The sequence below is a fragment of the Polypterus senegalus genome, chromosome 9 (genome assembly GCF_016835505.1).
Source record: "Polypterus senegalus isolate Bchr_013 chromosome 9, ASM1683550v1, whole genome shotgun sequence".
Taxonomy (NCBI): domain Eukaryota; kingdom Metazoa; phylum Chordata; class Cladistia; order Polypteriformes; family Polypteridae; genus Polypterus; species Polypterus senegalus.
This window is the reverse complement of record NC_053162.1, coordinates 83,341,961-83,368,550: the sequence shown is the minus strand read 5'-3', so window position 1 is coordinate 83,368,550 and position 26,590 is coordinate 83,341,961. Positions and strand designations below refer to the sequence as shown.

The 26,590-nt window shown below is 36.4% G+C and overlaps 1 protein-coding gene across 3 annotated transcripts in view; it reads left to right on the top strand.

Annotated features, from left to right (window-relative positions):
* Positions 1-26,590, top strand: part of wwox (WW domain containing oxidoreductase) — a 1,268,497-nt gene that overhangs the window by 679,015 nt on the left and 562,892 nt on the right. Inside the window, exon 9 of one of the 3 annotated variants that reach the window (XM_039763363.1) lies at positions 19,894-20,684. The exons of the other annotated variants lie outside the window; for them this stretch is intronic. Within the exon in view, the coding sequence (XP_039619297.1) occupies positions 19,894-19,896 (3 nt within the window). The 3' untranslated portion in view covers positions 19,897-20,684. Of the gene's footprint in view, positions 1-19,893; positions 20,685-26,590 lie in introns of those variants that run through there. 3 annotated transcript variants of the gene reach the window in all.

Here is a 26,590-nt window from a genome sequence, read left to right as displayed (position 1 = left end):
TTTCATTGTGGGTTAAAAAAGCCTGTCCTGACTGTTTCAGGAATAACTGACAAAATAATTGTATTGCTTCCTACTTTAATTTAAGAATACCATCCCTCCATTATCAAACCTGTCTAATGCTTTACAGTTTTACTTACATGGTGTGGTTGGATCTAACTAATATAAATTGTAGAAAACATTACAGTAGTCAGTTGCTTTTTTGCAAGTAAGAACATAAAGGTCTGTGAAAGATCAGGTTTTAATGAAAGGAATCCATTTATCCATTACTCTTTGAAAGCACACTTTTGGTACCAAAATTGATAACACTGCATTCTCAAACCTGCTTAATGCAATTTATGGTTTTTATATGTGTCCACTTATTCTGGCAGCATTAGTCACAATACAGGATCCAAGTCTGGATGACATGCCATACCATCACAGGTCTAATTCACAAACACACACACATTCAAAATCACATAGAATCAATTTGGAGTTTCCTAGTAACCTAAAAGATGAGTTGTGTAATGTGGGAGGTCATCAAAATACAAGATACATTTAAGTAGGTATATGCATACTTTTCAGAGTGTTTAAAGGTACGGCAGAGAAGTGACTTACATGCTTTATACTTGTAGGTGGTGGCATTTTGCATTTTATTGGTTAGTCATTCAAGTAAGAATTTCATTGTACTCTGTACAAGTGACAATACTAATGTGACTCTTTTATTGCCAAGCACGTCTTGTGTTTAATAAGTTGAAACAGAAAGAGAGCGCTAGTCATGAAGGCTTTCTAATTGTCAAAATTCTGTGAGTGTCTTCACTTTGTTATATGGCAATGAAAACCCACAGCCTGACTCAACTGCTGCACACTTTGTAGAGTACTTTTTGCCTGTGACCTACTGAGAGCTACATCTTCTATGCTTCTAAATGAAAAAAAAAGCTCTTTGGAATACAGCCCCCAATTCTCAAAGCCTCGGGTTAATTGGAAAAGAAGAGGCCTCAGCAATCAATAGTCCACTTGTTGAGAACAAGTGAATTGCTCTTGTGTTGAATGTAACTGAGCACTTGTATACTCTAGCGAGCAGCCTTTGTGTCTGATAGGGAGGCGAATGCTGCATAAGGGCCTCGTCTATTGAGCTCTGCTGTAATAACAGTCGGTGTTCATTTTCTTGTGTAGACGAGGGACAGAGGGTGTCCTTGTTTGGGAATAAAAGAAAGGGGGTTATGCACAAACTAGAAGGAGGTATAAATGAGTGAAACATCAGTATCCTCCTTGATTCAGGAGGGGAATTTACTGCCTGTTGAAAGGCCCTTATCTGTCTTGTGCAAGTTTAACAGCTTTTGAAATTTTTTTCTTTTGGTGTGTGGAAAAAGTGCTACAAAGTTGAAGACAGACCGCTTTATACACATGTGGACAAGAGGAACACAACACCAACCCAGCAGCCTTACACCTGCTTCATTGTTGTATTGCATTATATTGCTTGATTTTCATTATAAAGGCTTTTTAAAAAGTGTCCAAGATGAAAGATGCTTTCTAAAATTAAGACTGAATGATTGATCTTATGCCTACAGGCTATAGTGTGGCAATGAACAGGCATAGACTGGGCAATGCCCACCAAATGATAATTATTTTGTCATTTAGTTGTCCTTCCTACATGTCTAAATTCCTACCCCAAAGATGACATTCTAGTAGCATTCATGCCTGCAAGCAAGATGAACTTAACATTTAAAATAAATATGGTTCCTCAGAAATTTTAAGCCAGCTTTCCTACTTATATAGCCAAAAATATTGACCTTTTATATATTATTCATGAAAGAAGTTTGGATTGTTGTAGGAAGCTATGGCCATTTTTTGGAGGTCTGTTACTGAAAGTGTCCTACTCTCTTTCTGCGTGATATTGTATGATCACTGCTGAGAACTAGAAGCAGCTAGTAGAGTGATGGGTACAACTTCTGAAGTCATAAGAAGTCACCTCTTCTCTGAAGGTCTGAGCTACCTGTTTGGAGTGAAATAAAAATCCTTCTTGGTTTTACCTGACTTTTCTCCGGTCCTGTTCAGCCTATATACATCAAACTTCCAATACAACTCGGGAGCCCTGCCACGTGCAAACGTTCGCTGACAACACTGCTATCGTGGGCAGGAGGAAGTATAGGAACCTAATCAAGGACTTTGTTAAATTGTGCAACTCAAACCACCTACAACTGAACACCAGCAAAACCAAGGAGCTGATGGTGGATTTTAGGAGGTCCAGGCCCCTCATGGATCCCATGATCATCAGAGGTGACTGTGTGCAGAGAGTGCAGACCTATGAATACCTGGGAGTGCAGCTGGATGATAAATTGGTCTGGACTGCCAATACTGCTGCTCTGTACAAGAGAGGACAGAGCCAACTATACTTCCTTAGAAGGCTGGCGTCCTTCAACATCTGCAATAAGATGCTGCAGAGGTTCTACCAGACGGTTGTGGTGAGTGACCTCTTCTACACAGTGGTGTGCTGGGGAGGCAGCATAAAGAAAAGGGACGCCTCACGCCTGGATAAACTGGTGAGGAAGGCAGGCTGTATTGTAGGCACGGAGCTGGACAGTTTGAAATCCGTGGCAGAGCGACAGGCACTGAGCAGGCTCTTGTCAATAATGGAGAATCCACTGCATCCACTGAAAAGTATCATCTCTAGAAAGAGGAGCAGCTTTATGGACAGACTGCTGTCACTGTCCTGCTCCACTGACAGACTGAGGAGATCATTCCTCCCCCACACTATGCGACTCTTCAGTTCCACCCTGGGTGGGGTAAACATTAACATTATACAAAGTTATTGTCTGTTATACCTGCCTCGCACTCTCCACCTTACGTTTATTAACTTGCACTGCATTTTTATTTAATTAATAATGTTTTTATCAGTATGGTGCTGCTGGAGTATGTGAATTTCCCCTTGGGGATTTATAAACTAACTGTCTGTCTGTCTGTCTATCTATTTATGTGTCTGTGTGTCTGTCTGTCTATCTATCTGACACAGCCCTCCATCTAGTAAATGCTTTAAGCCTGTTAAGGATAGTGGTATCAGGGTTACTGGTTTCCATCTATCCATCCCATTAAAACTTTTCATTTCAATTCAGTGTTCAGAGTTCTTAAAAGTCAAGATTCCGCCTACAACAGGCATCCTTCTCACTGAGACACTCAGAGTTTCACATGTGAGTCTCCATTTAACTGAGCACACACGTTTGGGTTTTGAGAGGAACCAGAGGAAAAAACACAGCTAGTGATATAGAGAAGGTGCAGCTTTTACACTAATAGTAGCTGGATCCTAAATATATGTCGTCAGAACTCTAAAGCAGTGGTGGTGTGTTTAAATACTGCTTCACCATTCTTCCTATTTCTGGGGCCCTTTTATGCTATAGACAGTAAAGCAGAGGGTCCACCTTCATCCAGCTAGCCTTGTTTGAGCACACAGTGTTGCTGATTTCTAGGAGAGCATCTATGGTGGTTATTAATGCATAGAGATAATGTCTCAGGTTTGTGTTCTAAAGAATGACAATGGCTAGGGTTTCACTAAAGCCAACTCCATGTTTAAAAGTGAACTCCTGCCATTAAATGAAAAATGGCATTTAATTTAAGGAATTGTTATACTTCTTCTGCTTTGTCATAAATATAGCATCTATTATCATAGATTTTCTTTGAACATCACTTAAATGTTTTGTGGACTTGGGCAGACAAGTGCTTCTTGTTTATCTTATTTCTTTCTAAATACTTAAAAAATGTGCATAAGAATAGACCCACACAACTGTAAATTGGTCAAAGTTAGGCAGATGGTTTCCTTTTTTCTACAGCTCATTATTAAATGGATTCTGATTGAAAAAAATGTCTGTGCTTAGCTTTTGAATCTTAACGAGAAGCAGTAATAATTGAGCAGTTTAAAGTATGATGGAATCAGAAGATGGACCATAATTGTAATATCCAGCTAAGGTCATGACCAGGAGTGAAGGAATTAAAGAAGTCGTTGATTAAGAAATGTAGCAAGACAATCAGTAACCGGGATATTTCATGTAGCCTAAGTCAAAACACAAGGCATAAGTCAATATATAAAAAATAATTTGTAACCCAATATAATGGCACAAGGATTTTTTTGGTTTTTATCTATCCACAAACTTGAATAGTTAGGGAGTGTATGACAGTGACCTTTATACACCCATCACAGTTGAGACATCACCTGTCATGCTCTCTCCATTGTTCTGCCTAGCTAACAGCAAACACTGGTGGGGCCCACAATAGCACTGCAGTTAGATTTCAAAAATAACATATAAAAAAAACTTTCTACATAAAACAATCTGTCCATTTAATTCCTTGACCTTTAAAACCCCTATATTGGTTTCTCCATTTTTGTTAGAGGTCAAGTAAAATGATGACAAAAATATAACACAAAGTCCAGATCATGATAGGATGAAAGAGGCTGCAGCCACTGTGATCTTCCAGGACCTGATTCCAAGCTGCCTGGCCTAGAAGAATATTAAAGTAGTCCTTGTTAGCTGTTGGGTGGCTTCCAAAATGTAAAAATCCAGTGTTCAAAGCAAGCATAGAAAAAGCATCCCCTATTGCTCTTGGGTCATATTTTAAGTATATTTAATGAACCAATGAGTAGTTAAAGAAAAAAACTCTTATAAAAACTCAGGTCTGTTTTAATAGTGTTGCACTAAATCTTTATTTTACACATTAAGTTTTTAAAAGGAGTAATTAATTTTGATTATTAATACTTTGCTTTTTAAATGCTTTTTTTTTTAATTTGGAACACTACGATAAGGTTTTATTGAGTTAGACCATCACATTACCATGTGTAGGACCCAAAACAAATCTTATTCCTTTACATGGACCACTCATACACCCATTTTGAATACATTTACAGTCACCAGTCCTCCTTAAGTGCACATTTTGGGATGCTGGATGGGCATTCTGAGGCCCAGAAAAATCCATACCATGAAGATGAAAACAAACAAACAAAAGCTGCAGATTGACAAAGTAAACAAATTAAAATAGAACAGTGCTTTTTGCCTGCAGACAGATGTAAAAAGTTCCCTCATATCAATTTAGAAAAAACCTGGCTTTTTTCTGGCTTATCTTTACTTTGTAGCAGTCTTGACATCTCGCCACCTCTCAAAAACAGTTTTCTCCTCACTACTGGCATGGAATGTCTTGGAGTTCATGTCTGCATAGAAAGAGGTTTTGTCCATTTCTGTAGACATTATGCTTGTTAGAGAGATTCTTCTCATAATTTCTTATTTGCAGTGGTGATGGACAGGTTGACAGACGAGATTAGACAGGAGTCCCCGTAGACTATGATGTTTGCTGATGACATTGTGATATGTAGCGATAGTAGGGAGCGGGTTGAGGAGACGCGGGAGAGGTGGAGATATGCTCTAGAGAAGAGAGGAATGAAGGTCAGTAGGAACAAGACAGAATACATTTGTGTAAATGAGAGGGAGGTCAGAGGAATGGTGAGGATGCAAGGAGTAGATTTGGCAAAGGTGGATGAGTTTAAATACTTGGGATCAACAGTACAGAGTAATGGGGATTGTGGAGGAGAGTTGAAAAAGAGAGTACAGGCAGGGTGGAATGGGTGGAGAAGAGTGTCAGGAGTAATTTGTGACAGACTGATATCAGCAAGAGTGAAAGAGAAGGTCTTCAGGATGGTAGTGAGACCAGTTATGTTATATGGGTTGGAGACGGTGGCACTGATCAGAAAGCAGGAGACAGAGCTGGAGATGGCAGAGTTAAAGATGTTAAGATTTGCACTGGGTGTGATGAGGATGGACAGGATTAGAAATGAGTACATTAGAGGGTCAGTTCAAGTTGGATGGTTGGGAGAGAAAGTCAGAGAGGCGAGATTGCGCTGGTTTGGACAGGTGCAGAGGAGAGATGCTGAGTATATTGGGAGAAGGATGTTAAAGATAGAGCTGCCAGGCAAGAGAAAAAGAGGAGGGGCTAAGAGAAGGTTTATGGATGTGGTGAGAGAGGACAAGCAGGTGATGGGTGTAACAGAACAAGATGCAGAGGACAGAAAGATATGGAAGAAGATGACCTGCTGTGGCGACCCCTTTACCGGGAGCAGCCGAAAGAAGAAGAGAGATTCTTCTGATGTGAATTTAGAGATAGCTGCAGTTAATTTGTGTGTCTATTATTGAAGGCCTTCTCCTCACCGGTGACATGTAGTTTGTTGTGCTAAATGTGTATATACAGGGAGTGTCCCAGCACCAAGAATACAAGAAGTTGCTACAATCATCATTGAACTTTATGTATAATTAAAAAGGAAAAAAAGTACACTCAGTATTAACAAAACATGTTTAGTTAGTTGCTTAGCATTCTTTTGTCAGCATTGTATCTGATTTAAAGTATTTAGTTTGTTCCTTTTTCAGCTTTTCCTATGCTGCCTCCAGGAATTCTGTTTTAATGATTGATTACCAGAACTAAAGTGGTCCATTATGAGCAAGTACACTGGAAGCTTCTGCAGTGGGCTAGCATCACATCCAGACTAATTTTTAACTTGTATAAATTTCTGCCTGGATTTGTTATTTGTTATTGCTTCTCCTATACCAGCAGCAAAGAAGAAGATTGGTTCAAGAAATGAGTGAATATTGACTAATCATTTGGCAGTAAATAGCTTGTGGACCCCCTTAGATCTAAGTACATTGTGAGTTAATTGTTGATTGTAAATTGCATTCACCTTGTTATGGTCTTGTGTTCTATCCAGGGCTGATTTCTGCCTTGTGACTCACACTAGATGGGCTCCTATCCCCAGATAGTGCATAATTAATGTAATTGGGTTTATATAGTAAACAAATGCATTTGCAAAAATATGTTTAATATGGAAAAAATAAAACCAGTAGCATAAAAACAAAGGGGATAAAAATGAAGACATTGCAGGTGAAGTTTGTGTGAATTCCTTGATACCAGTGTAATGAAACTTTTTTTTAGAAATCTTAAATGCAGCATAAGCTCTTTGTTGAAAATTTGAACTTGGAACCATCTGTATAAATACTGTATAAAAATTCAAGCATATAATCTATCTATCTATCTACTACCTAAACTAATGCAACTCACTGAAATATGTTGTATTTAGTATACCAAATATATGTTTGAATAAACCATAACTGTTGTTTTATTGTGATTGTTCAGCAATTATATGTATTTATAGAGATAGATAGGTCGATTGATCGATCTGCCATTTTTTGTTTGGTTGCTTAGTCCGGAACAGGAATGGGATGGTGCTGGAGCCTATCCCAGCTAGCATAGGGCACATGGCAAGAACAAAACTTAATCAGGGTACCAGTACATTGCAGGACAAACACACCCGAAACATGCACTAGTGCCAATTTAGGATAGCCACTTTCCCAAACCTGCATGTTGGAGACAGCCAGAGCACCCAGAGGAAAGTCATGCAGACACAGGGCGAACTTGCATTCTACAAGCAGGCAGGACATGAATCCTTGTCTCCTTACTGTGAGGCAGCTGTGCCACCCTAGATAGCTAGAGAGACAGAAAGAACAGAGATTGTGTAGGACTACATCAGTGTGCATCTGCAGAAAATAATAAAGTTAAAGGTTATTTCTATGCTGAAAAGGAAAGGAGGTTAAAGGCACAACATTTTGGCATAATATATCTGTATTCTAGTTACTATACCTATCTAGATATTCAAACAGAACTGATAAATTCTAGCTACATATTGTGGTATTATCTTCACTAACCGTGCCAGTGACAGCTGTAAAAGAAATAAAGCAGTACTAGAGGGTGTAATCAAAGGTCATACATATGCATTAAATCTATATGGTGTCATGCAATTAAATACAGAAAATCTTTTTTGTCGTAATATATTTTGATGGTAAATGTGGCAAAGGTCCTACTTTGTGCTGAATATTTATAAATCTGTAAAAATTATTTAGGGTTAGAAAACGTGACTGCCACTATGTGTGATGGTCGTTATAACCTTTGTGAAATGAAATGTCTGCTAACTTCATAGTATTTTTTTTTATTTCATAAAAATCCATTTTATACATGCATGTGCCATTTTATTCGACTGACTGGTATGCTGTATATGTTTGTTAAACTGTCATGCTGGTGCTCATTTCACAGTTTACCGCAGGTCTGTTTACATGCGCTACTGTTTGGATGGCTATTCTTTTGGGGCGATGACACTAATTTATGATAAGATGTCAATTTGTTATCCACTTCCCAAAATAGTTGCCTCATTTAGTAAAACTTAAAAAACTACTTGTTTTGCATTTGCATACTGCCAAGATCATTCTGATGCCTGGCACTTTTCTGTCTCTATTATTACTGTTGGGCCTGTTGTGCAGTGTAGTATGCTGCACCCTTGGGATTCAGTGATCTCTGAGAGCGTTTGAGCAGCTTGAAAGAACAAAGAAGGAATTAAAGGAGAATAAACACAGCTACAGATCTATAGCTCACTGAATTACAATAATTTGTTTAATTTTTAAAATCCAAACAATGTTGTTTTATTTTTTGTGACAAAAGTATTATGTAATTATATAACATGCATCTTTTCTCATTTTATTTTATGATGAATTTATTTTTGCATTTTTAAAAGTTTTTGCACTTTTTGCAGCAAAAGGAAATAATCAAAACCTAGGCCATTGTCTTTTCTGGTTATTGATTTTAATATATTTCCTGTTCCGGTTTTATCATTCTTTCACATTTAAATTAGAATTCACTGAATAATCCATCCATCCATCCATTTTCCAACCCGTTGAATCGAAACACTGGGTCACGGGGGTCTGCTGGAGCCAATCCCAGACAACACAGGGTACAAGGCCGGAACCAGTCCTGGGCAGGGTGCCAACCCACTACAGTTCACTGAATAATAGAGTTGGTTAATTATTGTTGGTCCATAAATACTTCAAGTGGGAATTCTAATTTCTATTGACTATACTGTATTTTTTAAATGTGCCACCAGGGTTATGTGTGCCAATATTCTGGCAAAAGGTAGGTGACAGTGTCAACAGGATGACATGGTTTTGGTTTAAACTCATTGTCAGTTGACAAGTGAGGGAATGGAGGAGGGGATGACCTACTCTGTCAGAAAGAGTGAGGAAAGACAGATTCTGCATGGTGGAGATTAGCCTTCAATTTATTTTGAATACTTCAAAAATGAATTCTCTAAGTGCATCAAAGGTATTTCCTGAAACACTGGCACAAATCCATTTCAAATACATGGGACCCTGCTGTCCAAAATAAATAAAAGCTGCTTCAAAATCAAGATTTATGCCTCCCATGGTGGGCCACTGGATATCACTGTGAGATCATGAGTCCTGGATTTGTTGAGGAAACACCTGATTCTTCAAGTAATTTTGGGGTTTGGCCCAGAAATAAACTAAGATGAGGCTTATCAATCTATCTTCATTTTGGACAGAGCTATTAGTGTCATTCATTGTAACAAGGCATCTTATAGGGCAAATAAGACTATAATTTATATTAACCACCATCAATTTACAAGCAACACAATGATCTACCACTCAGTTAAGATATGGTAACAGTGTATTACAAAGTTTAGGACAGTAATGTTCATTGTGGCTTTCCATGTCTCAAAAATTTCAAGGAATTTTAGATAATTATAGAGAACAGAAATTTATCTGGGACGAGATCTAAATTGTAAACCCACCTCACTAGATCATATGTTGTAATGTTTTGAGTTAAAATACTTGTATATCTCTTGTACCTGCAGGATTGGGAGTAACATTAAGCCATGAAAGGTTTTGTGGTATCCCGCACTACTTTGTTTAAATGAACACTCATCTTGATTAAAATGAAGAATCCTCACCCACCTATTATAAGTGAATAGTAAAGTAATGCCTTATTTCTTAAATTTGTAAAAATTCAATTCTATTATAGAAAATTTTCAATATTTTTTATAATTTCTCGGAAATTAATATTATTTTAAAGTAATCATGCTCCTCCTTGATGAAAAGTTGGTGTATATATATATATATATATATATATATATATATATACAGTAATCCCTTGCTATATCGAGCTTTGACTTTCGCGGCTTCACTCTATCGCGGATTTTAAATGTAAGCACATCTAAATATATATCACGGATTTTTCGCCGGTTCGCGGATTTCTGCGGGCAATGGGTCTTTTAATTTATGGTACTTGCTTCCTCTGTTTGTTTGCCCTGTTGATTTCATACAAGGGACGCTATTGGCGGATGGCTTAGAAGCTTCCCAATCAGAGCATGTATTACATATTAACCAAAACTCCTCAACGCTATAAGATATGCTTGATTATTCTTTTGACTGCTTGATTGTTTGCTTGTCTCTGCCTCTATCTCACCCTCTCTGACATTCTCTGCGCCTGACGGAGGAGCTGTGAGCAGAGGTGCTATTTGCACAGAAGCTGTTTGCCTAGTGGATACGGACGCACCTCTAAGAAATGCTGCTTTATCGCGAGCGATCTCTCTCTCTCTCTGAAATTATCTGCTCCTGAAGAGAAGAAGATCTATTTGCATTCTTTTAATTGTAAGAAAGAACTGTCATCTCTGTCTTGTCATGGAGCACAGTTTAAACTTTTGACTAAAGGGTGTTATTTCATGTCTAGAGGGCTCTAATAATGTTAACAGTGTGGGAGAGTTTAAAAGGGCTTAAAATATATAAAAATAACCATACAAACATATGGTTTCTACTTCGCGGATTTTAATCTATCGCGGGGGGTTCTGGAACGCAACCCCCGCGATCGAGGAGGGATTACTGTATGTCATATGGCTTTCTAAACTGTGTCAGAAATGAAGGGTGGGCCTTTGTTTTCACGAAATTTTACTTTTTTTATTATAATAACATTGTTTGTTGAAACAAATCTTTATGGTGGATTTTGAAAGTTTGCCTTACAGATTTTCCATCTTAAAAGGATATATAGAAATCCAAGATAGTTAAGCTATAAAATTAAAAAATAGGATACTTAGAAATTGTAATAGTAAAGTAACATGAGTTGCTATAGTGACCAGGGTCAGCTACAAAGCAATAGAAGGGGTGGACCTGAAAAATGATGAGTGCAGCCTTCAAGTAAAGTTCATACATTAAGGAAATGACATTATGTACAATGCCGTTAAATACAAGGAACTATGGAAGCTTATAGTTGAAGGAACAGCAATTAAGAAGATCGAAATAGCAGACGTTATGTGAAAACCCTTATTGAGAACCCTTATTGCAGTTTATTGTTAAGGGGATGCATGTTTATTGAACCAGAAAATCATAACCACAAGTAGTTCAGTAATGCCCCTTGGCAGCTAGATTATTTGTGTTTTTCTCAACTTTTTAATGTTCCCCCAGTAATCATCCGTAACTCTTGCACATATACAGTATGGTGAATAAATATTGTAATTAATATAGATTTTTAATAGTCTTGGAATTAATCTTTTTGTGGTTAACACCAAATTGGACCCTCCAGTTAGATTACTAAATACATTTTTCCCACAAATTATTTTTCTAGTTGGAGAATTTTAATACCATGGTCATAGGTGGGAGATGATTATGAGTCTTCTGTAGATTAAGCCAAGCATTTTCTTTTTTCTCTTCAGTATTGTGAGATTGCAGGTAGTTGAATCTATTCTCCTCTGATGTACTCTTTTCCTTAAGTCCACTTTTAATGTAACAGTCCAATGTTATTCCCCTTCATCCTCTTATTCTGTTTATGACATGGTGCGTACATTAAGCGCCGAAAAAAAAACATCTATGCTCATAAAATTTGTAATTTGTATTGGTTGTCAATGTAATTTTCTCTCCTTAATGTCCTTTCTAGAAACTATTTTTGCCTTTGCTTATATCCATCTTAGGTCAAGAGCTATACTTAGTATTGAAATTATTTACAGTGGTAACTTACTTATAAGGTACTTAGCCGCTTACAGAAGGAAATGGTTTGACTCTGTGCTGTCATGACACTTGAACACACCAAAATATTTTTTTTCTAAAAGGTGAAGTTATCACTCTTTTTTAGACTTTCAACATTAATATAATATTCCCAGATTAGATTCTTTCCAGTATCATTTCTGTTTTTCTTACCTGTAATGCTGCAGTCCATGCCATAATTCCACTGGGTATAGAGGTAGAGTCTGTTTTCTGAACTCGAGAGCTATATGTCCTCAGCCTCTCTTTTCCACCTCCTTCTAAAATACCTCTTTGCAGAGCTAGTCATGCAAATGCCTCTACTATCAGCATAAAGGCATATTCAGGTTTTTAAAGGAAAAACACATTTGTTTAGCGTGGAAAGTAAACCTTTCTTCCGCTTACAGGCTTCACCGTACTGTAGGCATAAAACCTCCTATTTGTCCTTGGAATCTAGTGGCCGTGCTAAATGGGTAAATCTCTGACAGTGTTTTATAGTTCTTCTTTTTAATACATAATTTACACAAAGTGCGCCTGTTAGTCTGTTCTCCCATGCATTCACATAGTTATGTTTGAGTCAACAATCTAGGTGGGGAGGGCATTCTATTTATAGGATGCCCAACCATCCTTCAAATTGCAGTACAACTCTTATTATGCACAATGTACAATTGCTTTACTAAAATAACACATTATTGTAATGTGAGAAAACACATATTAAAAAAAGCAAAAAATTTTGGGCCTTATTAATTTCATAAATGTCATCCAGTAAATAAGTCATTCTGTAGTGTACAATATTTTCATTCAAAGTGGAAATTACTTTTGAATGTATAAGTTCAAAGCTAATACGAAAATACTTTGTGTTTTTTTTCTTAGACTAAAGATTTTGATGAAATATATTTAGGTAATTTTATCGGGTAGTTGGCTCACTACAGCTTTCTTTTTCAGTAATGTTCACCTTTGACACAAGGATAGTCCGAGGTCAGCGGGAACAGCACAGGCTCTTCTATATCTTCCTGTCAGTGTAGCTTATAAACCGCCAAAGTAAAAACCCTCTCTTGACACCATGGCATCTGGACCTCTCTTGGCTCTTAATTTAGGCTAACCCTTTTTTTTTTTTTTTTGGCAACTCTGCAGACCCTGCATTGTCAACTGGAAATGCTGAAATGACAGAGCTAATTCAACTCTAGGATGGTGTAAACCTGCTTCAGGCTGGGCAACAGAGGTCATACCCTTAATTCTCTTTCTCTTCACCTGCGTAACCCTTACTAGAAAGATCCTGATCATGATTAATGGGGCTACGCACAACTGTGAAGTTTTTTTGTTTTGCGTATTTTACTACAGTGTTTCCGTGAGTAGTGTGTACTGAGTGGAGAATTGTTTTCTATCTGTGAGAACTACATTTTGTGCGCTACAAATGGTAAACACTTTTACATATTCGTTTACATCTTAAAAGCAAACATTTTTTAATGAAGTAAAAGCTACTAAATGCTTTAGAGCAAAAACTTAAAATATAATTAATTTTAAATGAAGATTTATTTAAGCCTGCATTTTTTATTTTTTATTTTTTTTTTACATAAAACCCATTCTGGACATTTTATATACTAGCAGCTTGACTTGCCATCTCAAAGTAAGGTCTTGCATTAGCATTTCAATTATTTCTTTGGTTAGATTTTCCAAAAAAGATTTAGCAAATCTATTTTGTATTTTAGCATAGTTTTTAAACAGTTGTAGAATCATCTGTCAAGTAAAAGGCATATAACAAAACCACAAAGAACATAATTTAACTTAGACGTTTAGCTTTTTAATGTCGTGGTGTTAGCAGGGTTATGGAATTAAACATAAATTATATGTAAGTATGTGTTTATGTATTAATATTGAATTTTCTTTTTACAAATTTGTCACAATAAACATATGACCTTTAATTTAACAGAAGGCAAACTGTGTGAACCCTGCCGAATGTCCGATTTTGATCTTTCTCTCCAAAGAGTGCTGCTTCAGCAAAGGTTCATTAGTTTCTACAGCAAGGACTTCTCTTCATTTTCAAGGTGTCTCTTCATGCAGTGGTTTTTGAATCACTTTTTTAAATATATATGTACAGCACTGCAGAATGTTGAAGTATTCTATTCCCTCTAAATGCACACACACGCCCATTTAAAAAGTACAGCGTATATTGATTCACAGTACCTGATATACTGTATCTTCCATCTTGAGTAGTTTTAGTGTTAATTCTGGCTATGATCAAGATTCCTGTGCTCTTCTTTTCATAATTCTTTTTTGTGATACAAAGTACACAAGAAGGTTACATGTAACGTTTAATCCCCCACTCCCACACCCTCAGAATATCTTCACAGCAGAGCTTAAAAAAATCAATTTAATTACTATTCAAGTGTGTGGAATGTATGGAGGTTAAGCACACCAGCACCAAAGATAACTGTTTCTTCTGCCATTCACAAAAGAATGAATGTCTTTTGACGAGAAAATTGAACTATATTCAGAAGGTTCTATCAAGAGAGAAGGTCATCTGTTATATCTTAAAACCATTAAGTATAGTTCGTCAAAGCATCTTTGTGTGTCATTTATGGTCAGAGTTGTAGCTGGTCATTTTCATGAAAATAATTACTGCAAAAAATAATGAGAATTTTGAGATGTATTTATTTGTATTTCTCTCATAATCTAGTTTTGATAATATATTCTTTGTGTATCCTACATACTCTATAAGCAATCTGACTATTGTCTAATATAAAGTGTGCTACAAATCATTTTTTAACATTACCTGTTTAATATGTTTTATGGAAGACTGAACAAGACCCCAAAGTATATGTTTTAACTCATTTAAAAAGACTTGGCAATGAACACAGTCTCCTAACAAAGGAGTAAATGGTGAAATTTGGAAAGGCTGTGATAATGGCGAAGGGTATCAAGTTCCTTAAAAGTATGGAATCCGTCGCCCTCCATTTATCCAGTACTGAATTGCATAGTCAAGGTCAGGATCATTGTAGATTGTAACTATTCCAACAGCAAGGCAGGAAAGGGGATGCTGCTCCTGTTCATTTGAAAACCATAGATAGATATGGTGGAAGGCTCGATCTCTTACCTTTTTCTTTTGATCTGACTGATACCAATTGTTTGCACCCTTGAGTCCATTTTTCTTTGTCTCTTGTTCCATTTAACATTCATAACGTGGGGTTACTGGCTGGTACCCTAGACATTATGTTTCCTGAGTTGTCTTTCAGATTACAACATGTAACTCGATAGGAGTCATACTGAGAAAAGATATAAATGAGTGAAAAGTATGGCTCCATGCATTTCAGAGTAGAGGGAAGCTAACACTTGCTAGCCATTGCAGAGTCATTAAGATAAAAATAATAATTCAATAGATGTAGCAAATACTTTTATAAAGTGAATTATCATTCACCTTACCATTGAAATGTTTGAAAATACCATACTTGCATTAAGGACAGATGATGTTGTATTCCTTCCTCTTTCATCTCACACCAGACATCTTGAGTGGACATGGCAAATAAGAATTTCACTGCACTGTCCATTTACGTATCTTTACCATGTTCTCCTCAGAAATATATACATGTTACCGCAGCAATATGGAATATATGTTGACTTGTTTTTACTATCTGAAATTTTCAGATGATCACAATACAAAAAATACAATAATTTCAGTAAAGTGCATATGGCCAAACAAGCTATATAAAGTACAGATATACATATTTTGCTTTCCAGTGTTGTACCAGAGAGTGATGATGTGTTAAATGATGGTCGGACATGCGAGTAAGAATTTCACTGTATTCTTTACACGTGACAGTACTAATACTGTGACAATGGCTACTGCACAGACCATCTAATCTGTTATTAGAGTGTTCTGGAATACTCCACAACTGTTTTCTGAGTTGCAGTATAAGTCTAAAAATAATTCAAAAGAATTTTTTTTATGTCTTCCTTTAAAAAAAATGTAAATAAAAAAATATCTGGTGCAATAAACCCAAGCCAAAATATAAAGAGGACACAACCACAGAGAGCAGAAACAGGTGATTGTGCTTGGCAGGGGACTCAAACTGTGGTCTTCTGGAGAAAGAAAATCTTCAGATATCCTATTCCCAGTTCAATCTCTCAATACAATGTAATGTTCACAGCAATGCATGAGCAGTTGCTGCTTCTGGACTAATTAATTTGTACCAGATTACTGATTTTAAACTAATATTTTTTAAAGGTTTTTTCCTAACATCAAACAATTTTTTAGTTTTAGTCCTTTGAAATAAAAATATTTCAGATTACAAAGAGTGTAGGATTTGATATTCAATCAAGCCATATTGTATATTGTTACACATGTGCGTCAGGGTGTCACCCTTTGAGTTCCTTTCAGCCATATGTAGTTCCAGGCCGGGCCGAGTGGCGGCGCTACTGATAACCGTCTTGTCTTTATTTTCTTCTGCAATACAGAGAAACCTCCCAGTGAGGACAACTGACTCCACCCCTTTTGGTTCCTAGGCCATAAATCATGATCACCTAGAAGGAGGTGTCACTTCATGACCGAGCAGCCAGGGAGACATAACTCCACTGTACCTAAGATCCTCAAGATTACTTTGTCATGAGCTAACAGGAAACTATCATTTGTTATACCTTTGATGACATCATGCATTTGGTTTTGTTTTGCTTTGTTTAAAGTAAAAAGGGTTGGCCACAAGGGTGCCCCAACATTTATTTTTTTGAGACTGTCATTTCTTCAGATGACTACAGTGTATAGGTATATGTGTATATGTTTTTGAAAGGTTACACAAGTCTAACAAAATATAGACAAACTTTGTCCATATTTAAGAAAAAAACTGCTTTGATATATCTGAAATATGTGGTTACGAAACAAGTAAATAATTGCAATTTTATGTCTTGGCCTACTTATTTAACCTGAAATTGTTGGTTCAATATTATAAGAATGCATTTGATCCTTAAATATTAGTATTTGTGTATGCACATATAAAATTTGATACGCTGGGGATGTTGCTTCTTTAATAATCAGATGACAACAGCTATTTGCAGAAAGAATAAAAAGTTCACTAAAAATTCACAGTATTCCTGCTGGACAATAATTTAATAAAAGAAGCATGCACTTGTACATTGTGCAATGCCAAAATGTTTCAAGTGATGTCCCAATAGACATCTCTCTTTTCATCCTAATTAAAAATGAGTTGTTTTTTTTTTTCTTTCTTAATCCCAACATAAATGCAAAACCTTATCAGTGGAAGCAAAGACTGCAGACGCCAGTCCACTTTGAGATTTAAATAGTCCTGCAGTGAATATTCAAATAAATACTTAGAATTTTGTGCAAGAAAGTTTGTTGAAAAATAGCCTAAAACACACATGGCTCCAATAGTGCGCATGCACCCTTAGACTCATTGGTACAAGCCTAGAGATGATAGAAAAAGCACACTTTCAGGTAGCTAAGCAAAAATCAATAGTCAGTTTTAAAAGAACAATCTTTTTTAACATTAAAAGTGTAATTCTCTTGGGTTCTAGCAGTTGATTTATACTTTCCTTTTAATGATGTTGAGTAACTGTTTTGGTAAAATATATATTTAATATGGTTCTGCAAAAAGAAATCAATTTTACTTTTATTGTGCAGAGACTAAATCTCATTGATGTTGCTCAGAAAATGTAAGTTTATCACCAGTGAAAGACAGAAAATTAAGTTCCGAGAAATAAATGTTATTTTTGTATACCTGTTTTATTATTTTGTAGACAAATCAGATAAACATTTCCTTTGCACAAACTGGTTTGTATTTCTTGCCTTTAGAGTATTTTTAACCCTAAATAGTCTAATGATTTTTTGTATATCTCTTGAAGATTATTCTTAATAACAAAAATATGGTGTCAGGGTCGCATCTCTTTGACATGATGATAAATGTCACAGTTGTCTCCTTGTGTACTTACTGTAGTACTAATCTTCATTCTTCATATTCTTTTCTGTTCCTCCTCTTTTTTTTAAATGTTACTATTATTTTTGTATATATCCAATTCAGCAATCCCTTTGATTTTTATGTAATCTCCTAGATTATAGCAATATATTTTTTTGTTTAATTCTTTGCTTGGGACAGTCATTTTCCTGTATATATGATATAATTTAAAACTATTGTTAAAAATTCTTTTTTGAATTTAGAAATAAAAATGTTTCGGCTAAATAGTAAAGGAATAATAAACAAAGCAATGTGTAAATACAGACATACAGTATCTGTAGCCATCCATTCATTAACCCATTAGCAAACCTACTTAATTAAGTTCTGGGTCATGATGGCTGTCTTTCAGCAGCAGTGGGCTTTGGAAGTAGTTTAACCCAAAACACTTATTTCCTGGATGTGGACAGAAAACTGGGGAACACAGGGGAAAATAAATAAATCACATAAAATCCTTAATGATGTACACAGAAAAAGTAGCCCGAATTCAGTAATTGTGACACAGCTACCAACTGCCTCACTGTGCCACTAATGTACAGGGTGCAACAGAAATAACTCCCACATTTCGAAAAATCACTGTGGGGTCCCCAAAGCAGGTAGAGGGGTGCGGTCCATTCCATTATGTACGGTACGTAATAAAGTTTTCAGTCGTCACCGTGCCGTAGTCAGGTGAGCATCGAGGCTTTGTAGTGGAGGCTTTTTCAAAAATGGCGAATCTGTAGCTGCGATGCAGAGGGCGTTTCGCACGCGGTTCGGTTTATTTGCTAATGAAAGTGTTCCAGACCGGAAAACGATTTTGCTGTGGGTTCAATGAGTAAGGGCAACAGGAGGTTTTCAAACATCGTCCTCAGTCCTTGGACCAAATAAAGGACGCTATTCAAGAAGAAATTGAAGGAATTTCGCCCGACATGCTAGTGAGAGTGATGGAAAACTTCCAAGAATGGCTCCAAATGTTTATCAGCCGTCAAGGCCACCATTTGGACGATATAATTTTTCAAACTCAAAGTAAAAAAACTTTTTTATATCTACATTTGTGAAATAAAAAGTTTTTGGTGATATCTCGTAGTATTTTTTTTCAATCCCCCTTTGAAATGTGGGAGTTATTTCTGCCGCACCCTGTACATATATCGATAGCTAGTATTTCTATATATTAATCAAGTAGGGCTTTAAACCCCAAAGATACTAATTTCTGTAACTGTGTAAACATATATTAATACTTTAGGTTCAAATGTGTTTTTATGTAGTACTCAAAAGACAAGTAAAGATTAAATAATTATAGACAGATAACTGGAATTGTTATCTTGTTTAATGATAATATGCATATCAAACACATACGCAGCAAATGTATGGATGGAGTTTTGTCTAATATTTTCAACATACCATACAAACATACACACATACATTATATTTAATTCTAATTCTTATATATATTCAGAGTAAAGTGCTGGAACAATATATGCCTTGTAATTCAAGTGCCCAGTGTTATATTCCTCACCCAGGTACTGGCTGTTTGGTATTTGGATGTCCTACTTGTGTTCCAATGACCTTTCTTGGTGTTTTCTTTTTTCATCTTATGAGGGTGATTGCTGACTAAATTGAAATTGTATGAATGAGTGCTACTGTGTATATAAGTATGGACTAGTTTCCTTTTTTCTTAATGCTGCTAGAATAACGTCTAAAATGCATTAAGTCAGCTCAGTAAGTAACAGAGTGAAGTTATAGTCATAGCGTAAAGTTTAATTGTTGTAATCAGTATTTTTATTTAGTCATATTTTACTGTGTAGCAAAAGTGACGTTTCTGATGGTGGGCCAGCACAACATAGAAAAGAAAGTTTCTTTTTTTTTATAAAATGACCAAGATGTATAACTTTGTGAATGAACTGTTTATTAATTAGGCATTTTTAACAAATGAAATGAGCTTGTTTTTCTTATTTATAATATTAATCTAGTCTAATTCATTTTCTGTATGTGTGCTTTTTTGCTCTGTTACTGTTTATCTTGGCAAATATTTATTTTGTTTAATTAAGGTTAAAGCAACCCCTTTCTTTCTTTCTTTCTTTCTTTCTTTCTTTCTTTCCCAGTAACTACAAAACCTGATCTCTGGCTGCCAGAATAATATAACACAGAAATCATCCCTCTATCCATTCTTGATCATACCACTGTTCACTCTCGGTTGGACTGTGGAGAACTGAAGACTGTCTTGGCAAGCACTTGAGCTAAGGGAAAATTACACCCTGATACAACTGAGTAAATTAAAATAAAAAATACCACTTGGTTCAGACACAATTTATCACCAAATTCTCAAAGAAGCTAATGAAGTTACCATTTATATCATCTATTAACTTGGTTGGAGTAAAAGCCCGAGGGTGTACTGTAGCAATTCTTGCAAGTTTAAACTTGGCATTGCAGCACTAAATTTCCTCCAACATCCAGCATCTTGGTACAGGAGGTGGAGTATTCAGATTCAGATCAAGGCTCATTTCCTTTGCTGAAAGACTGAATGAGTATCGTTTTCAAATTGGTAAATTTGCAGAGATTATGTTTCCACTATTTCATATTTTTTAGCTGCATTCTACTGTACTTTCACTCTGGTTATACTGAAAATGAGAATCATGTGGCAGCTAAAGCAAAGAAGATGGAGTGCCTGTTATGCAAAACAGAGAATTCAGAAAATGGATTGATTCAGTTAATCTACACATTTTATGACATGCTAAATCCACATTTAAAGATATTACAGAATTAGTGTTCATATATCTTGAAATCAGTTAGAAATGTCTGGAAATGTGTGTAATTTATGTGAAATGTGCTTGAAGATATCTTAAAATAATCCTATCATTTCTGTTTAAAAAAACCTGCTATGTAAATTGAATGTTTTTTGAAATATGCCTAAAAATAAAATTTTGTAAAATATTCATTGTTGCCATGAAAAGTGAATGGGTTGATGGTTCTTTAAAACTAAATTCTTAATCATTTTTGAAATATTTTGGAATCTGTTACTTTTTTACAGACATTTATTCTTGTTTAATGGCTGTTTTGAAATAAGGGGTGTTTTAATATCTTGAAAGGAAAGTGAGTCAAAGGAATTTCAGGACAGTTTTATTTCAAAATGTTCATATAAGGTGGCATACTTAAAAACAGCTATAAACCCATGCTGTGTGTAATTAGTGCGATGAATGGCAAGGCTGGGCTGGCATGGATGGGTGATCCGTTACCCAGCTGGGTGGCCCTCATAATGAGTGGAAAATGTTGGTGGATGGGATGGCTCATGTCCCCTTTCCCAGTCAGGAAGATGTAATGGAAGGACAGGCAGTGATGTCCCCTGGACCCTTGTGTTCCTTCCACTGGAAGGCAGCACCCATCCCTCTGGTGTAGCTCCCATTTGGACACCTGCATGGCTGCATGAGAATTGTAGTTCTGAAGTGCAGCCCTGGTGGGGTCCTTGAGGGGCAGTTAGAGGGTGCTGAGTTTCCACCTGACCCAGAAGTGCTTCCTCACTAAAGTGGTGAAACACTGGAAGTACTTCTAGGTTCAGGTTGAAAGGCTGACCTAGAGTCGGGAGAGGGTGTTTCAGTGAGTGCACTCTACATTATACTGGCACCTGTCCAGGTTTAGCTCCTGCCTGGCGCAAAGTGCTGCTGGGATATGCTTCAGCCTCCTATGACTCTTAATGGGATTATGTGAGTCAAGGAATATTATGTTACACTTTAATGCTCAAAATTCCTGCCACAGGCAGTTTGGTATGCTGGACTTCAAACCATATCTCATAAGCTTACATCCCGCTAATAATCTGCTGGGTAGTACTGAGCATTTGTGCTACACTCACAATGGCATTTATTGCATACGTCATGATACACACAGTTATACCTACTGTGTAATTATATACAGAATGTTTTTATGAGAGCTTTGAAAGTTTTGCAATGTAAGAAATTGATTACATTTTCATAGTTATATACATTTGCTAGTTTAATGAGTAATTGTCCAGCAGGGAGCTGGAAACAAGAAACCTCCAGGTACATATTATTATTGAAAATATCACTAGATTTTTAATTTCTGTCTAAACAGAAAAGCATTGACATGATGAAGGTGGAGAGTTTATAAGAAACACAGTTGTCAGCTGGGTTTTTATTTAGACTGTATAGTATAACTATATTCCTGTTTAAGTTTTGTTACTATTTAAATCTTTAACCATATTATTACAAAATAGTAAATAACAAGAGATTACTTATGAATGCCCCTTTACTCCCAGTTCATCAAGTAAAGAATATGTAAATAGTAGGAAATGTGTTTTTTTTTTAAACAGAAAAATGTCTAACCTTTCTGTTTGGAAACTAGTATACTGCTCATTTCCTAATTAGTGCATTTTACTGAAGCTTAATGTCCATCATTTTTAGACTAAACAGATCAGCCCCACTTCATTATAGCTTATGGTCCAGATAACCCTCAATACACACACACACTTTCCTTTCCTACTCGGTAGATTTTGTCTTCCTTACCGCGCAATTCTGTTCTCATTTCATGAAACGCAGCCCCTTTGTTGTATTAATATTTATCACTGCCGCCACCTCAACTCGATACATCTGTACAGTGCAGAAATTGATTTTCTCGAAATGTGTTTTTAGATTTCATTCACCTTCTGGGTTTTTCGAATTATGCATTTGCATAGAAATAATCTTCAGTGAAGTAAATTTAGAGGGCGTCCAACTTCGTTTAATAGTACTTTAAGGACATTTTTACAAGAAGCCTTTAACCAGAATATGTAGGCTGCTCTTCAGATTTCTGGGTTTTCTGATTGCCTTCTTTAAGCTTTCTTTGTTTTTATTTTATTTTTTATTTATCTTTCTTTCTATATAATTTTTCATTGTACTTTTATATGAATCATCCATTTTCTAACACACTTGATCAAAGCCATGTGTCACAGGGACCAAAGTCAGTCCCAGGCAGCATAAGGCAAGAAACAAGAACCATCTGTAAATGGGGCACCAGAACACCACTCACACTTAAGTGCCAGTCGACCTAACCTGCACATCTGTTGGATGTGAAAGGAAAACTGGAGGACCCTCTGTTTCAGTTTAGAAAGGATGCTATGGTTTTTATTTGTACCATTGTTCCTGTACTTTATTTTTTCTAAGACCTAGACTGGCCTCTTAAACAAAAGAAAAGAATTTAGACTGGGACATTTTATAGTTCTGTGTGGCATTGATTTTGCCATGCATGGGTGTACTAGACTGTTTCTGTTCTTAATTTTGTGCATCTATGCTTTAGTATTTCAATAATTGTTTATAACATGTCTGGGATTAAAACATTTAGAGACTAAGTAATTAAGCTTCAAATTTAACCTCTCATCAACCTAATTTTTATACTACTTTCAAGCTAGAATCTTTGCTAAACGGAACCTACCCAATTTTCCTCACTTTTCACCCATTTCTATTCCAGTGGAAATACTGATCGGTCTTGAAGACTTGGATAGAATCTCCACAATTTATAAAAACATTTTAAAGTCCCTTTCTTTCAAAGATCCCAGAGTATATTGGAGAAAGGATCTTTCACTTAATATCGTTGAAAAGGACTGGAAGGCAGCCATACACAGTATACACTATAGCTCCATATGCACAAAACACTCAATCATTCAACTTAAAATCATTTATCGAGTGCAGTTGTCTTGTTTAAAACTATCCAGAATGTTTCTCGGGCAAGACTCAACCCTGTGAATGTTGCAGTCTAGTTCCAGCCCCACTGGGTCATATGTTTTAGGAATGCACCACCTTGAGATCATTTTGGATAACTATTCTTTAAATACGTCTTTGACAGTCTTGGTGTCACAATCACTCCTAACGCATTAATGGCTGTGTTTGGGGTTCTTCCAGATGGGCTTAAAGTGGAGAAGGACAAACAAACTGTGATTGCCTTTACTTCACTAGTAGCATGTAGATTTATCTTACTTAACTGGAAGAATCCTAGACCACCTCTTTTAAATCAGTGGGTAACTAATGTCCTGTATTATTTGAAATTTGGAAAAAATCAAGTTTTCATTCAAGGGATCTCTTTAAAACCTTTTAAAGATATGGCTGGATCTAATTAATAACATTTTAGCATAAGCTTCTATATAGAGAAAAGGATACTCTTCCTTCCTTGCTGCTTCTAAAGGTTTGCTTTCTTGGTTAACTCTCCTCTCTTTCTTTTGGATGGGGATTGAATTTTAAATTATTAAGTTTGACTTCTTCATATGGATTGTTATTTGCTTTTAAATTAAAATCAATTTAAAAAATAATAAGAATAATAATGATTGTCATTCCTCCCTGTAGGCAGTGCAAACATTCTAACCATTCAGTTGCAGCGTGGATTATCATTGCAGTTGCTCTCTTTTACTCAAATGTAGAGGATGCTCAAGACCTCAGTGTCTCCTCACGGACAGATCAATAAGAACAGGTTGGAATTTGCATGCTCCTTGCTTCTTCAAATTTTATGTGGAATGGCCTGCTACCAGAATTACCCTGTGAACCAATATCTCATATATAAATGTCTACGCATGGAAGTGTGTGCGTCTATCCGGCCCGGAAGTGAGAGGTGTAGTCAGGGTTAGCGTCTCCGCCTCCGGGGAAACAGAAAACTCACTTAGCACTAATAACACAAGTGGGGCCAGCACTTCAGCAAAACGAAACCTTAGAAGAAAGACAAAGTTGCTTAGTCGCTAAAATCGGCAAAACAGTATCCCCTTTCCTTTCCTCCTGCTGCTAATGTAAAAGCGATATGAGCATGTCGACAATATGAATCCTTCTAGGAGAGAGATGCCCAGAGTAGTTCCTTTCAATTACTTGACATCTCTACATTTCAGTTTTTTTCTGACGAATTCAATAGTTTCTAGGACCCTGGGCTATTTACAGCATGGGCTTACACAGCTAGTAAATGTATGATTTCCGGCATGCCAGCCAGTCATTTTCACTTTGACTAACTCAGAGAACCTGTCTAGTCATTTATGGACAGAGATACTGAAAGTAAAAGAAATATTGTTCAAGCAAATACTGTTAAAGCATTTGTCCATCCTAATTTAGAAATTTCATCTTTTCATGGTTTGGGAAAGTTTTGTGAAAGTGGTTCAGAATAGTAATGATAGACTAATCGGATAGGGAGGGTTCTTGTGGCAGACCTCATCATCCACAGCAGACAAAAGGTACAAGACAGGGAGGTGCTACACAAAAGAAGGAGCTAAAAGTATGCACAAATTAAAAAAACCTGCTACCCCTAGCAAAATATATATTCTGGAGGATGGCGTGGCCACTTGCCCACCACATTATTATACCACAACACTCGCTTTCTCACTTCTCATTATTTCCATAGGCTTCTTCTACCAGTGTGTCCACAGTCCTACTAGGTATATGTTCAGAGTTCCAAAGGCAATGAACTGGCTATAAACTCCATCCTGGGGTCATATCCTTTCCAAGCCCCAAAATATGACAGGGCACTGTGGCATCATTTCATTTGTTTCAGGTAGTCCAGTTCAGAATTGTCTGTAGCAGCATGAGGTGTTCTGGTGCACTTTCATTCACTTCCTCCTAACACCATATGCCACCAAAGCAAACTTCTGTGTGACACACAATCTACTGTTAGGGGCAACGCTTTTTTTCTGGGACATGGTACTCTCTAGTAGTCAGTTACTGCCACTCACATTCCTTCCTTGGTTTTGCTCTGTCTTTTGGAAGGGGCTCAGACAGCTTTGGTAATTTCTGGGCTGTCCTCTTGCATCCAGGAGGAATATCATTCAGACTGATTCTTTGTATCACACATAACTTGCACTCCTGCTTGTTGCTGCAATTATGGACTCAATAGACTTACTGACTATAGCTGTCCTTAAATTCTCACAATGGTACATTGTGGTCGTCTTCTTTTGGTTCCTTTTATTCACTAAATGCTGTCTATAACATTTGTGTCTGCCCTGTGGCAATCTGATGTTGTCTTTGCTGTGGTAAACTGCCTCCAACCAGGCATCCTTTCTCGCTGATATATTTCATATTAAAATTAAGTAATTTTTTTATGCAAAGCATTACTGCACCTTTTATTCAAATTCCTGTTTTTTATGATCTTGCTTTGTTCTGTTTATTGTTTGCTGCAGCTCAGTTGTTGATTGAGAATATGTGACAGCATTAGGTGTTTTATTATCTGTGTTAATGGTACCTAACAAAATGAAGTAAACTCCTTGGATATCCTTTGTCAACCTAATTTATTTTTCTTTAATAGATTGTGAGGCATTGTTACAAATCTGTTTTGCGGTAAATTCTTGTGTCTTTTATTAACACAAATTAATTTTTTGAATTGATGTGCACTTTCATTGTTGTAGTATTTTTGGGCCATTTTCTTTACCACTTGCTTATTTACAAACTATAACTTTTTGTTTCACCCATTGCTAGGTCAGAGACCTATGCTTTTATGAGTGTGTCCACAGAGGTCATGACCCACCATTTTCAACTCCGAGGATTAAGCAGTTTCACCTCTGTATTTCTTGGTAATAAAACACTTTTACAAATGTACTTTTAGCAATTTCAATACTCCTTTTCATCAGGAGATTCTGACTTTTGCTCAGTTATTGATGATGATTTTATGCCTTGTTTTGGCTTTGTATTGATTGACCTCTTTGGTTTATTGTTTTATTTTGGCATTAGATTGGTTTTTTTTCTGGTCACTGTCGTTACGTATTCTTTGCTAATGTGCCTAGCATACCAGACAATTCTGTTTTTTATAACTTTTTATTATGCAGTGTGCACAATGCTACAATTTCCTGATGGT